At 36.2% G+C, this 15,345-nt stretch overlaps 1 protein-coding gene across 6 annotated transcripts in view; it reads right to left on the reverse strand.

The window, feature by feature from the left end:
• SNTG1 (syntrophin gamma 1) overlaps nucleotides 1-15,345 on the reverse strand; it is a 114,373-nt gene that overhangs the window by 18,671 nt on the left and 80,357 nt on the right. For all 6 annotated transcript variants that reach the window (XM_036337673.1, XM_036337675.1, XM_036337674.1 and 3 more), the window contains 3 exons: nucleotides 14,130-14,212; nucleotides 11,183-11,313; nucleotides 5,942-6,071 (listed from right to left, as the gene is read on the reverse strand). In XM_036337673.1, the coding sequence (XP_036193566.1) occupies nucleotides 5,942-6,071; nucleotides 11,183-11,313; nucleotides 14,130-14,212 (344 nt within the window). The remainder of the gene's footprint in view (nucleotides 1-5,941; nucleotides 6,072-11,182; nucleotides 11,314-14,129; nucleotides 14,213-15,345) is intronic.

The following is a 15,345-nucleotide window of genomic DNA, read 5'->3' on the forward strand; positions in this document are numbered from 1 at the left end:
TACAGGAGGAATATATACCATATTAATAATCTGATCTTAAAGAATAGAAATTTATATTTAAAAGCTTATTATTTATCTAAACATTTTTTCACCCACAATCAATGGCAACTTTAATATGAAATGAGATTGATTATTGTGATTAAGTCTGTTAATTTTTCTCTTGTAGAGATCCATACTGCTACCTCTATATACATGTCTTCTCCCACCAATTAAACTGTTTCACTCATTGTTTATATATCAACTTGAGGAAACTGTCCATACATTTCTGGGTTAGTACAGCTATAGCCCCTCGTAACACTTCTTTATGTTATCTATAAAAGTTGTAATTTCACATTTACTTGTGTGATCATTTAATTAATGTCTCCCTTCCTCACTAGACTATTTGTTCCATGAGGGGAAAAAACTATCCACTTTTGCTTAAAATTATAGTGCTGACTCATACCAAATTGACACTGTAGGCCCTCAAAATTATTTATTGAATCAGTATATCAATAAATCAGGGAGCTGACAATGATCTCCAAATATGTCCATATCTGGCCCTAGCCGGTTTGGCTCAGTGTAGAGAGTGTCAGCCTGCGATTCAAGGGTCCCAGGTTCGATTCTGGTCAAGGGCACATGCCTGGGTTGTGGGCTCGATCCCCAGTAGGGGGTGTGAAGGAGGCAGCCAATCAATGATTCTCTCTCATCATTGATGTTTCTATCTCTCTCTTCCTCTCCCTTCCTCTCTGAAATCAATAAAATTATATTTTAAAAAAATATGTCCATATCTGGCATTAATGTAACTATATATAAGGTAAATATATGTATACATACATTTAGATTACATACACATATATACACACTTATGTATATTTTAAATAAATTTTTTATTTTAAAAATTTTAGATTTACAGAAATTTTCCCAAAATAGCAATTTCCATATAGCATATACCCAGTTTCTCCTATTATTAGCATATTAGCATCTTATACTTAAGTACCATGGAAGATTTGTTAAAATGAATGAACCAATAGCAAAGCACTGCATTTTTATTAACTAAATCCATGCTTTATTAAGATTTCTTTAGTTTTTAAATAATATCCTTTTCAGTTCCAGATTCTCATCCAGGATACTATGTCTCATTTAGTCCCCATGTCTTCCTAGGCTACTCTTGGTTTTGAAAGTTTCTCAGACTTTCCTTGTTTTTCATGACATCAATTTTGAGACTTGTTGATCAGGTATTTTATAGTATCTTCATCAATTGGAATTTTTTTGATGCTTTTCTCATAGCACAACAAAGGTTATGAAATGTAGGAGGAAGCCTACAGGGGTAAAGTAATATTTTTACTATATCATATTAAGTTACTGTCAACGTGACTAAATTTTGAGTTCAATTTTGATCATTTGGTCGAAGTTATGTTTTTTTAGGTGTCTTCATAATAATGTTATACCTCTTTCCTATTTTTACTCTGCACTCTGAAAGTCACTATATACATTAAGAAACAAGATTTAAAAAGAAAACATATCTTTAGTGCCCTCATAATTTTTATTAAGTTACTAATATCCTAAATATTTTATTTGCATTTCCATTGTAGGGCATACTTCTCAAAAATGGGGATTATAAACTATGGTATTTAGCAGTTGCAGAAACATATTATTTGAATCTTCTGGTTACCTAGTAAGAATCTCAATCTTGGAAAATTTAAGAACCTTTTAAACTTTTGCCCAACTGGCTTTAGTATGCGTTGCTTGCCTTACATTAAGTATTTTGTAATTGGTGCAATCAATACAAGAACTAGGATTTCTAAATCATAAGTGTATTTAGATAAAAATACACATTTAAACTTTGAATGTTTTACTACTGCAAATAGTATATAATATTAATGAGAAATCATAAACTTTGCTTATTCATCATAATAAATATAACATCAATGAGTGTTTTCCACATATAGATAGATAGTATACAATCAGTAAATTCATGCCAAGATAATAATGAATCTTTAAGATACTCGAGATTGTGGTAATGTCAGTAACAAAACTTAAAGGTGTAACTAATACTCTACTTTTCTAAAGAGCTTCAACATCTAGAGATAGTGAGTGACCAGGATGAGAAAGACTGGGATGACATCCCAATGAGGACCAGGGGAAAAAAACAGTGATATAACTATAAAAAAAAAAGAATGGGGGCATATGAGACTTGCCTTTATATATTTGAGGAATTGCCAAGTAAAGAAGGGAGTAAATTATGATTTTTTTTCCCAAGGAAGAACTGGCACAAATGGATGAGAGATATAAGAGAGTTTTGTTCATTAGAAGTAGAATTCCTGATACTGTCAAATGTCCAGTTGCTGTAAAATGAAGCAGTGGTTTTCTTGACATTGAGAACCTCCCAGCAGGGAACCTCGCAGGAGATATTTCTCTTTTAGGGAATATGTTGGGGTTTTTTAAAAATACGTTTTTATTGATTTTAAGAGAAAGAGGAAGGCAGAGGGAGAGAGAGAGAGAAAAACACCGATGTGAGAGACACATTGATCAGCTGCCTCCTGCACGCACCCCACATCCCAACCGGGGATAAAGACAGCAACCTGGGCATGTGGCCTGACCAGGAATCAAACCGGCGGCCTTTCAGTGGGTGGAACGATGCTCAAGCAAGTGAGTCCTACCAGGCCAATATTTCTTAATTGGGTGGGAGGTGGGGCAAGATGATTTCCATGATCCCTTCTGAAGAGTAAACACGTAACAATGTTCTTAAGGGAGTCACGGTTGCCCTGCAATATGCGCGTGTCCCAGTGTATCGCCTTGATTTGCAGTCTGACATATGCCTTCCAGTTTATTTACTCGTGGCCCTCTGGGACGCTGTATTGTCCACCTGATGCCACTAGAAAGCCACTCAGTGGTTTAGATGAAGAAGCCTTACTTCAAAACCACACTTGTTTATCAGACACCTCATCACGGCAGGTAGAGGTGTACAAGGGACATAAGGAACTATGACCAGACAACAGTCTATCCACAGGAATCATCGGTGGCAGCCAGCGCTGCTGGCACATCCCTTTACCGCGTGAAGACACGTCCTGAAAACAGCCTTTTCTACCATCTACTAAGCGCACTGTAACTACTTTGGAGCCACTTGAATAATGGTAAAGTAAAATTAAAATGTGTTTGTCTGAGTATTTTAACCATCCACTGACATCTGAAAAATTGTTTTTAAATAGCAACTACAATTACATGAAGTTTTCACGTAAAACAGGTAGAAAATCTCCCTGTTTCACAGAATTATCACTGCTGGGATTGGTGAACAAAGACAATGAAAAATAGGCAGTGTGCCCTACCTGGTGTGGCTCAGTGGATGGAGCGTTGGCCTGTGGACCGAGGGGTCCAGGGTTCGATTCTGGTCGGGGGCACATGCCTGGGTTGGGGCATGTAGGAGGCAGCCAATCAATGATTCTCTCTCATCATTGATGTTTCCATCTCTCTCTCTCTCTCCCTCCCTCTCTCTCTCTCTGAGGTCAATAAAAATATATATTTTTTAAAAAGTAGTGTATTGCTCCACTTATTCTAGTACTGGTTTGTTTATTGTTTGTTTTTTTATTTTCCTTTTTTTTTTTTTAAAGAAATAACTTTTAACTTCCTCCTCAGTCTATTCTTTAATTGGGCCACACATGAAAACATGATTCATTATTTTAAAATCCTATAAAGCTACAATTTCAATATTCCACTTTTTATTCTAATCATCACTTACGTATATGTAAGGACGTTTCAAGTACATCATTGCAAGCTCATGATTTTATTTTTAACTTATTTTATAATTATTTTGAATGAGAACTGATTACGAGATCAAAAGCACATGCAATCAGAGTGTAATCACAGGGAGGTTAGAGAACAAGTACGTAACTTAGAAAAGAGCCACATTATCATAAGAGACATGTGGCTCTCTCAGCACCTAAAACAGTAAAGAGAGGAGAATTGTCTGCTTTCCTAAGTGTCAAGCTGAGCACTGATCACAAGGCTGAAAAACAGGCAGTAAAATGTGGTTTTTCCTTCTTCGTGCTTACAGAGGAGAGAGACACTTACATCTTCACTTTCTGTTTAAAATAAAGTACTGGCTTTTCAAATGCCTGTTTTCCAGTTTATAGCATTCTAACCGAACATACATTCCCATGAAACAGTGTTTATGAGTACTCCTAGGTTTGGGGTGGTCAATGGAAATTTGGATCTAGGTAAAGAGAAAAAGTTTAACATTCTATTCTCCTTAAATTTTTTTCTAATAAATATAAGATCTTGGCTCATTTGGAGAACTAATTATAGCATGCAATAAAATACAGAGTCCGTACTCTCACAAGGTGTGTCTGTCTTTTCTTTAACCCTAGAACATCCCTATAAAGGAATAAGCGCTGAGAATCAGAGGCGTAATCCTCAGAGGTCTTCTTCCTGTCACTCTGGTACCTCTTGTTATCATGTGTAATTCCAATATGATGAAACCACCACATGCACAAAGACTGAGTGTTGCAGGGCCATTCTTGCCCAAGACAGACATGCCCAAGCCAGGCCTCCTTGTTTAGAGATATCCCAAGTAAGGCATCGTGAAAAAAATCACCTGACTTTATTATGAGACACAGGTTAAACATACCAAATAAGCAAACATTTAAAAAAGGTAGCTTAATACCAAGTATTGATATGACCTGTGAAAAAAGACCCGTCAACCTTAAATTTCACAGTATCTTGGAAAACTCTGGCATTACCAGAAAATGCTGAATATGTACATACCCCATGACTACTGATTTCATGCCCAGATAATCCCTAGGCAGCCACACAGGAGATGTATGCATGATCATCTATGACACCCATCACTGCCTTTAATGGCTGATAGTCTTCTTATTTTTAAGAAATATTTGCCACAATCTTTTTCAGATTTCAAAGCAAAATCTGCGCAAATAAATTTGGATCTGGAGAGCCATTTACGTAAAAAGAGTTCTGGATGTTCACGAGTTGGTAAAAAAAAGTTACATACTTTTGCTTGACTTTTGAATTTTTCCTAAGATTTCTTAAATGCTCCAGCATGACATAGAAGAGTTGTGGAAAGAGGAGAGTGTTTAAGACATGGTTAATATGTAATATATATTTTAAAAGAGTAATTAAGATCCAATAGGTTAAATGCCATACACCAATACTCAATGAAGTGAGGTTTACAGTCTCAGATGTTTTGTTAAACGATACTTCCCCAAAAAGTGCGGGGAAGAAAGGATTGACAAGTTTATTAATCAACAGCGATAATCATAAGGAAGCATTAATAAAGAGACGGGAATGGGAAAAGAAAAAAAAGTTTGAAGTAGAAAGACAGAGAAAAAGTAGAGAAGTCACTCCTGATCATATGGGTATGGCTCTAATGTGCGAATTACCATTTCCCACAAGAACGTCTCCGACTGCCCCTGTGCCAGTGTGGTCTTAGGTAAGATCTTCAGGCTATGTGCCCACTCTTTTCATCCTCCCTCCCACCACGTCAAAAATTTCTACTGTGATTCTACGGTCACTAAAGGAAAATCAACAATACTTGAAATTTAGTATGGTTTCATTCCAGAATACTTCTGTATACACACACACAAACACACACATGCACGCACGCACACACACACATGCACGCACATATCTCTATATATTTTATATATAAAGTGACTACATGCTAAATCTATATTTTCAGTTCTTTAACTAATGCAGATGTTTAGCACGTTTCTGGATGGAAACCTATGTGTGAAAGTATTCTTGAACTGATACATTTGGCTACTTTCTGGTCAGTATTCCAGAAAGCTTTCATGATGGATTTTCTTAGTTGAACATCAACTACTTGGTATCAAGTTATATATACACGTGTGTGTGTGTGTGTGTGTGTGTGTGCACGCGCGCGTGTGTGTGTATTTTTAAAAGAAATTTACCAAAGTGAGAAACTCTACGGCCAGGTAACACTACTTACATTGTGCTTTGTGAGGTTTGAAATATTAGTTGCTATTGCTTGCAGCCAGTCGATGCAGTCGTCAGCAGAGAGGCACTGAATGATTCCACTGCAGACCCCGTCCACAGCAATGACTTGAAAAGCATTCTGCCTGCAGATATGTCAGCACAGATCAGATCAAAATGTCATCTCATGTATCTATTTGCAGCTTGAAATCAAACCTGTTGAAAAATTCTTCTCTCAAACTATATAAATACAGCTTCAAATTCAGACTTGTTTGCTACTCTTAATATCTGTTTTTAAATAGAAGACTAAAGATAAACTAAGATAACATGTAATTTTGAATTCTCAGAAAGCATCTTGAGATTCAGATACATTTGAAGACATTTTGAGTTATAAAATATATATTATGTAAATAGAAGTACATCTACGATGCTTTAGGACTCTTTCCCAGTTTACCAGAAAATGATACCTCCCACATAGCCCAAAACAGGTGAGGGGATTGAACCTGCAACCAAGGTATGTGCCCTTGACCTGGAATCAAACCCATGACCCTTCCGTCCAAGGGCTGATGCTCTAACCACTGAGCAAATTGGCCCGGGCTCCTCTTGACATTTTCAATGCATCTTCTTATTTATAATTGAAAGATCACATTAAAAAATACCAATATTAAACATCATGTAAAAAAATCACTTGATATTATAAGCTGCAGCATTTTTGTTAATTGTTAAACCACTTTCAGCCCCAGTTTTCTTGTCTTTTCAAATTTGGTTTGGAAAAGAGGTTCTTACAGCTCCTCTTCAGGTCTAAATGCTCATACTCTAAGTTATGTGAATGTTGTGCATTTCAATAACAATTAAACTTTTCCTTAAAATGTAATAACCAGTCTACGTAAATATGTCTATAAACTTTTGTTGATTTTATTATTGTTGTGGGAGAAAATTAAACAATGCCATTGTAAATTGTTTGCCAAGTGCTATAGAATTTAAAGCAACTCTGTACAACTCTAATATTTATTTTTTTCTGTATCAAGTTACTATGTTTAGATATAAGCTTGAAGAACAGAAATAGACAAAAATCCCCAAATAAACTGAAGGCACTCTAATGTCTCATGCTTGAGAATTATTCTTTTGTACAACACAACAAACTTTAGAAAATGGACACACTGCTTTGAGATCCTATTCAGAACTGTGCACTTGGTAAAAGTCTTTTGCCTCTAAAACGCTCTGCATCTAAATTATTAACATTTTTAGAGAAATTTGCTCTGATATTCTTGACCAAGCACTTTCAACTGATAACAAAGAAGTATTCAAATATACATGTTTGATTTACCTTAAAACGATATGAAAACCCTTTAAAAAGTACAACTATTGTTTGCGTAATCTTCTTCTGGATTTGTGACAAAAATATGCATGGCACAAAAAGAATGTAATGTTCCATGATTTTCTTAGGTTTAATTTTAGATTCAACAGAGAGTAAGACTAAAATATCTACACAGAAGCTCAGCCATCCTAGGAAAATGAGACCTAATTTGACTTTAGCAATATACATTTCTTTCCACTTTCTGATTACCGTAACTATTGCTTCATGTACCATGAATTAAAGTATGTCTTGGGCATATTTGTTCGTTCTGTTTTAAATGAATCACGGCAGTTTGATATTTTTAGCTGACTGGAGTTAATACACTCAGATCAAATCTGCAATTTATGTAATCATATATGTGACATAAGTCCTAGATAAAATTCTGAAGGACTTAACCTTTCATAAATCCAGGGCTGTATATTAACATATATCACTTTTGACATCTGTCTCTACTTTTCAGGTTGGCTTGATGGAAACCCTATCATAAATAAAAGTGAAGTATGTATTTAAAGACCTTCTTTGTTTACATACGATCTCTTACTTGATTTGGTTATTTGGGAAGGTTTTTGAGTAAAATAGATTGATTAAAAAGATGACTGTTTTGGGGCATGATTTTGCCTCTACTATTGAATGAATTAGAGTATTGATTAATTGGTCAACAGGGCCCAATTTTCCCTAAAGGAAACTGAGAATAATATAGACCAATAGGTGGCAGGTTCTGGTCAGGACACATACTTAGGTTGTGGGTTTGATCTCCAATCAGGACACATGCAGAAGACAACCAATTGATCAACTGATGTATCTCTCTCTCTCTCTCTCTCTCTCTCTCTCTCTCTCTCTCTCTCTCTCTCTCAAAAACTCAGTACTAATTTAAAAAAAGATCTTTGCAAGCCATGCTGCAACATTTCTATATAATCTTGAAAGCTGAAGCATTGTAATGAATGAAAGGATCTCATTTGTATTTTAGAACGATATCTCTGTGGTGGTTAAAAAAGGTGGAAAACTTAATAAGGTTAAGAGATATAAGAAGGATATTGAATTACTCAAAATGGCCCTCGCTGGTTTTGCTCAGTGGTTAGAGCATCGGCTAATGGACTGAGCGTCCTGGGTTTGATTCCAGTCAAGGGCAGATACCTCGGTTGCAGGCTCAATCCCTGGCCCTGGTCAGGGTGCATGAGGGAGGCAACCAATCAAATGTGTCTCTCTCACATCGATGTTTCTCTCCCTCTGTCTCTCCCCTCCCTTCCCTCCCTTCCACTCTCTCTAAAAATCAATGGGGGAAAAATATCCTCTGGTGAGGATTAACAAAAAATAATAATAATAATAACAGTAAATTACTCAAGACGAACAATGATAAGAATCAGTTTCTAGAGAGTGGTTCTGGGTATGTAGGAAGAAATATTTACTCAAAAGATATTGAAAATATGCCATTTACTTGATTTGGTTATTTGGGAAGGTGTTGAATAAAAAATAAAAAGAAGCACTCAGGTTCGTGATTTCAGTAATTTATTCTATTTCTCATTCAGTTCATGGACACAGACAACAGTGCGGTAGGTCTTGGATGGACAGGGTTGGTGCAGGGTGGAAGGGATCAGTGAGGGGGGAGGGAGGAGGAGACATATGTAATACTTTTAACAAGAAGATAACTTAAAAAAAACAATTAATATAATATACAAACACTTTTGAACCATAAAGCATGCTAAGCACTAAAAGTAAAGAGATAAATACTTTTTCCAAACCTCAAATATACATTATGTGTATAGTATATATACATATACTATTATATTCATTATGCTCACTTTTCACACACACAAAATAAAGCTTGGAGATGAAAAGACCAGCCAAAGTTCACAAACCTCTATTTCTCCTTCTAATTCCCTGACAGTGCAACTTTCTTCAATATTTTGACATTTCAGAATTGAAAGTAGACATATGTTAGACCTTTTATGTATGTCTAAAATAATTATATAAAATAATTATGAAATATAATATGAAATTAGACATATATTAGACATACAGTATGAATTAATGACCATAGAAAATACATAACATCTCATCACTGATAAAAATGAGAAGTATTACCTCATTGAAGTTAAAATGATGGACCTTGGCAAAACCAACCAACAAATTGTTTCCTAGTTTTTGTGCTAAGCTAAATAATCTTCTATACTTGTCATCGTAGAACAATTATTTGTCTTTTCTTTTGGATCCTTACTATTTCCACTGCCTGTGAGCTTCTTTAGAGACGGAACCAAACACAACTCTCCCAGTCACAGGCATGAAATAAACTTTTACTGAGTGAAGGAGTGAACAATAAATGTGTTCTTGAATCTGAATTGCTGTGCTATCCACTCTGAATAGTGCTATGTTTACAACTGCTTATTAGTGTATTATTTATTGAGTGTAATTCATTCAATCGCTAAAAGCTTGATGTATGTATAGGAAACTAAGATAATTTTACTTACAAATTAGGGAGGATAAAAGGGCCTAAATGGAATTAATGTTTCTGTACTTCATTCAAAGTGATAAATTGTCAGTACCAGTAGTGTCAGAAGATATGCATGTATACTGAAGAATGAATGTAGAATGCTACCGAGAAAACTATGGGAAATGTTATATTCAAAAACACTATAAATAAACTAAGATGTAACCCTAAAACTGTGAGTATATCTGAAGCAACCTTTGATGGAAATGTCTAGTTCTGATTACATATATTAGGAAAATAATCTGAAAAATTAATGATCAAATGAGGGTTTGGCAAAACTGTGGCCTATGGGCTAAATCTAGCCTGTCGTCTGTTTTTATAAATAAAGTTTTATTGGAACAGAGCCATACCCATTCATTTATATATTATGTATGGCAGCTTTTATTGTAAAGGGCAGGATTGAATAGTTGCAACAGAGACATTAAGGCCTGCAAAGCCTAAAATATTTACTATACCACTCTAAACAGAAAACTTTCTAGGCCCCTAGAACTTCCATCTCAAGAAACTGCAAGAACAGAAAAGCAAGCCAAAGAATTGAAGGAATGGAAACAACACAAAAAAAGAAGCCGAAACTAATTATTTACAATATGTACACATAACGAATAGTTCGAACAAAGCCCCAAATTAGTCCTTTGAAAAAAATAAATTAATAAAATTTACAACCCCCTAGAAAAACGACTAAGATAAAAGAGAAAAAAACAAATTTCAAGAATGAAAAGTAAGACATCACTAGTGTTCTTACACTTATTTAAGAAACTAATACTATGAGAATATCATAAACTATATGAAAATAATTTTGCTATCAACTAAATTATACACTTTCCTTGAGAAAATACCTTATTAAAAAGAATACAAGAAGAAATAAAAAAAATTCCATAAAACTATATCTATTAAAGACACCAAATCCATTACAAAATTATTATTAGAGTCAGGGTTTTAAGTGCTGTTTTTTGTTTTTTTTTTTAAATCAGATTAATAAATGTTTTACTGTGTTATACTATTCTTTCCTAATTCTTCTTAATACTACCAGAACTATCCTATATAATAAAAGCCTAATATGCGAAGTGTCCCACCGTTCATTTGACCCTTTGACCAGTCACTATGATGCACACTGACCACCAGGGGGCAGATGCTCCGGCCAGTAGGTTAGCTTGCTGCTGGGGTCCGGCCGATTGGGACTGGGCAAGATGGGCCGGACATGCCCTGGAGTCCTCCCATGGTCCCTCCCCAGCCCCGATCGTGCACCAGTGGGGTCCCTCGGCCTGGCCTGCACCCTCTCGCAATCTGCAGGCCAGGCCGAAACTGTGGGCCTCTAGTATGAAAATAAGAACCAGAAGGCATCCTATATTAAGAGTTTGACTAAAGGTCCCTTTTTGAATTAAGAAAAAAATCAGAATTCAGTAACATGAACTCACCGACTCAAATCTGTCCCGGGCACATACTGAGAGAAACGAGAATGAAGTAGAGGGAGCAGTCTCAGGTCACACCACCGCTTTTCCCATCTCAAGCCTGGAGAAGTTGGCCATGAAGAACATGATAATGTGTCCTGAAAAGAATTCCAACATTCACTAGTGGCTTTTTTTCTTTCTTTCTGTGCTTTGAGTTTCTATTTCAAAAATCCTTTGGAGGGATATAATTTTCCCCTAAATAATCAGAAGGTATTTACAGATAACCACAAGGAGAAGTCCATATTAATTAACAATGAAATTATATTTGTTAACTTCTTTATGAATGGAATTCTAACAGAAAATGCAGGAGTACATCACTGAGATTAAGGATGGTAGAAAAGCATGCCAAAAATGGGGATGGAGGTGGAAGAAAAAATAAATGTGTGACAAAACCGAATTCATCCACAAATGGGAAAGACAGAGCAAAACTATAATGGCAATGAACTCATAAGTGACAAATAAAAATAAGTTGTACTTAATTCAATTAGCCAGTATTTTCTGAGTATCTGCTAAGCACAGAACACTTATAAGACCCTGTGATTTATTAGTTACTGGCAAATATTTTTGCGTATAATAAATTTTCTTATCAAACAACTTTTAAAAACTACTCAAAGAAATACTTGTCCATTATTTTAACTTCAGATTTATAAAATGTTTGTATTTCCTTGTATTTAACGTCATGTTAATCAAATACTGCTGATGTAAAATCACATGTATTTTATGTTTCATTAGAAGTTTGGATTTTTTCTCTTATGTATAGAGGAGATGATTTGAATATAATGGAGCTTTCCATTTAATCTTGAATTATGCTTCTATCATTATATGAGCTTCATTGTTAAATTTTCTTTGTGGCCGTAGCACATGGTGTAATGTTGACATTGAAGTTGTCATGGGTTGTAAGAGGCCAAGGCTTAATTTGAAGAGGGGACTGTTGATACTGATTTCTCTATAATTTCTGAAAGACAGTGTTAGAAAGAGGTTCTATTTTAGTCACCTTTTCTTTTGGATATTAATTTATTTAAAATTGCTTAGGAAATTGAAAAAAATGTCCACCACACCATTATCATTAAAGGTTGAATTATTCTTGGCATTATTATGTTAATTGACAGCAATTGTGTACATACAAATCTACTACATCCTTAAAAGAGTTGAGAACACTCAGAAGGGTGAAGTGGCTAAGACCTCTCGGTGAGAGGCCCCCTTCAATTAGTGAACACTTTGGTGTAAGACCCCTGTCTTTTGATGCAAGACAGATGCTCTTAAAGCTTATCTGGCGACTACAAAAACACAAGCATGGGTTTCATATGAATCTTTCTCCTGGTCTTCATGTACGATATGGTAGATGGTCAGCATGGGGTCATTTGGGTGGCAGTACAACAGGGGGAAGAGGATTTAGGCTCCAAATCAGAATCAAACCACCTGGTTTCAAAATCCCAATTTCCTAACTGACTACTCCTTTAACCTACGGGCAAAGTATGTAAACTATCTGTATCTTATTGTACTTATTTCCAAAGATAAAGCTATCACAAGACTCCTCTTACAAAAAAACAAACAAAACTAAAGCTTTTTTAGATGCATTAGAGCAGTGGTTCTTAACCTGTGGGTCGCGACCCCTTTGGGGGTCGAACGACCCTATCACAGGGGTCGCTTAAGACCATCAGAAAACATATATATAACTACATATTGTTTTTGTGATTAATCACTATGCTTTAATTATCTTCAAGTTGTAACAATGAAATTGGGGGTCACCACAACATGAGGAACTGTATTAAAGGGTGGTGGCATTAGGAAGGTTGAGAACCACTGCATTAGAGCATTGCTTCCCTACCTTTCCAGCAGAAGCACCTATATGTCTTCTAGCCCAATATGTGGAATCCTATATAATAAAAGGCTAATATGCAAATTGACTGAATGGTGCAACGACCATTTGCTATGATGTGCACTGACCACCAGGGGGCAGATGGTCAATGCAGGAGCTGCCCCCTTGTGGTCACTGCACTCCCACAGGGGGAGCACCACTCAGCCAGAAGCCGGGCTCACGGCTGGCAAGTGCAGTGGAGGTTGTGGGAGCTTCTCCCACCTCCAAGGCAGCGCTAAGGACCCCTTGGGGGATGTCCGCTGAGTGTTCCCAAACTTTGAGAGGGCACAGGCCGGGCTGAGGGACCGCCCCCCCGCAAGTGCATGAATGTCATGCACTGGGCCTCTAGTAAAAAAATAAAAGCCTCTTACTGTTAGCTCTGTTAGCCTTCATGATTGTAAGCACAGAGGATAATTGTGAGTTTTACATATAACCAGAAAGGATTGTTTTATATTTAGAATGCATAAATGTTTTAAAAGGTTTAAAAAATTATAAAATTCAAATAAAACCTGTTTATTCCAAAATATAAGTGAAAAATTTAAAAAAATTTCATTAAATATATAAAAAACTCACATGCTAATTTTATCAATCATTAAATGTATGTATAGCTTAACATTCATTATAGACTAACATAATGTATGGGTTAGATTTTTCTCATTTAACATTAATTCCCTGATATGCATGAAGATGGTTAAGAAAATCTAAAAAGTGGCAAATAAAATAGCTCCTTTTAGCTAAATAATTTCAGTAGAAAAATGATAAAAGCATGGCAAATCATTTAGAGCATGAAATTATATATAATATGCAATGTCATAAAATGATTATAAGATGTTATGCATGACCTCTTGCAGCTAAAAGTCTCTCTAGCTTTCAGACCTCAGAGGAGAAAAATAACTGACCTACTTATGTTTTCCTTCTTGGCTTATGATAATACTTAAATTATGACGCCACCAAGGATTTCAAACCAGATTCAATATCAGGTTCTGCAAACTATAAATATACATATCGGGGGCGTTAGCCTCCTTATTAATATGAACCACGCTTCAGTCATCTTACTGTATTATTGGGATGATAGTTGAGATGTAAGCCACTGTCACACAGAGGAGAGGAGGTGCCACTACTCTGGTCGCTCGGTGCACCTACAGGGAACAAAAACACAACACCCCACTGGTCAGAATGCCAAAGTGCTCTAGACCAGTGGTCGGCAAGCTCATTAGTCAACAGAGCCAAATATCAATAGTACAACGACTGAAATTTCTTTTGAGAGCCAAATTTTTTAAACTCAAACTATATAGGTAGGTACATTGTTATTAACTTAATTAGGGTACTCCTAAGCTGGCCTTTGCTAAAAACGCCCTCAATCTGAGGGGTCGACCTCAGCGAACGAACCCCCACTTCTTCTAACGCCACTTCTTCAAAATAGACTCGCCCAGGCCGAAAACCGACTTCTGCGCCTGGGCCACGAAGTTTCAATCGCACTGTACGTGCGCGCCCGCACGTGGTATTTTGTGGAAGAGCCACACTCAAGGGGCCAAAGAGCCGCATGTGGCTCGCGAGCCACGGTTTGCCAACCACTGCTCTAGACGAATGCATGCTACACTGTTATATTTTATTTTATTTTATTTTTTAAATATATTTTATTGATTTTTTTTTTTACAGAGAGGAAGGGAGAGGGATAGAGAGCTAGAAACATCGATGAGAGAGAAACATCGATCAGCTGCCTCCTGCACAACCTCCCCTGGGGATGTGCCCGCAACCAGGGTACATGCCCTTGACCAGAATCGAACCTGGGACCCTTAAGTCCGCAGTCTGACGCTTTATCCGCTGTGACAAACCGGTCAGGGCTACACTGTTATATTTTATTATGCTCAATTATATCAATCAAATCAGGTAGGAAAATAAATTTCTATTTCACTTATATCAAAGTCAGAGTTTTCCAAGTTAACCCATTGACTGAAGTTATCGGGGTACTAAAAGAAATGTTGATCTTTGATTTCAGAAAAGGGAAGGCTTTATTAAGGAAAATAAACAACCTTATAAAAGCAGTATATAATTTTATTTTTTTCTTTCTTGATTAAGGTATTACATATGTGTCCTTATCCCCCCCATACCCGCCCCAGCCCCTTACCCCTACTCTCCAAAGTGAACTATATTTATTATACTTAATAGTGCAGGGTTTTGTTTGTCATCAAAGTTCTATATAATGTCCTGTTTCAGCCTCCTGGCAAATCCTACCTTTAGATGCAAAAAAGGTTTTCTGTGTCGTTTTTAT

Source organism: Myotis myotis, unplaced genomic scaffold (assembly GCF_014108235.1).
Source record: "Myotis myotis isolate mMyoMyo1 unplaced genomic scaffold, mMyoMyo1.p scaffold_m19_p_16, whole genome shotgun sequence".
Taxonomy (NCBI): domain Eukaryota; kingdom Metazoa; phylum Chordata; class Mammalia; order Chiroptera; family Vespertilionidae; genus Myotis; species Myotis myotis.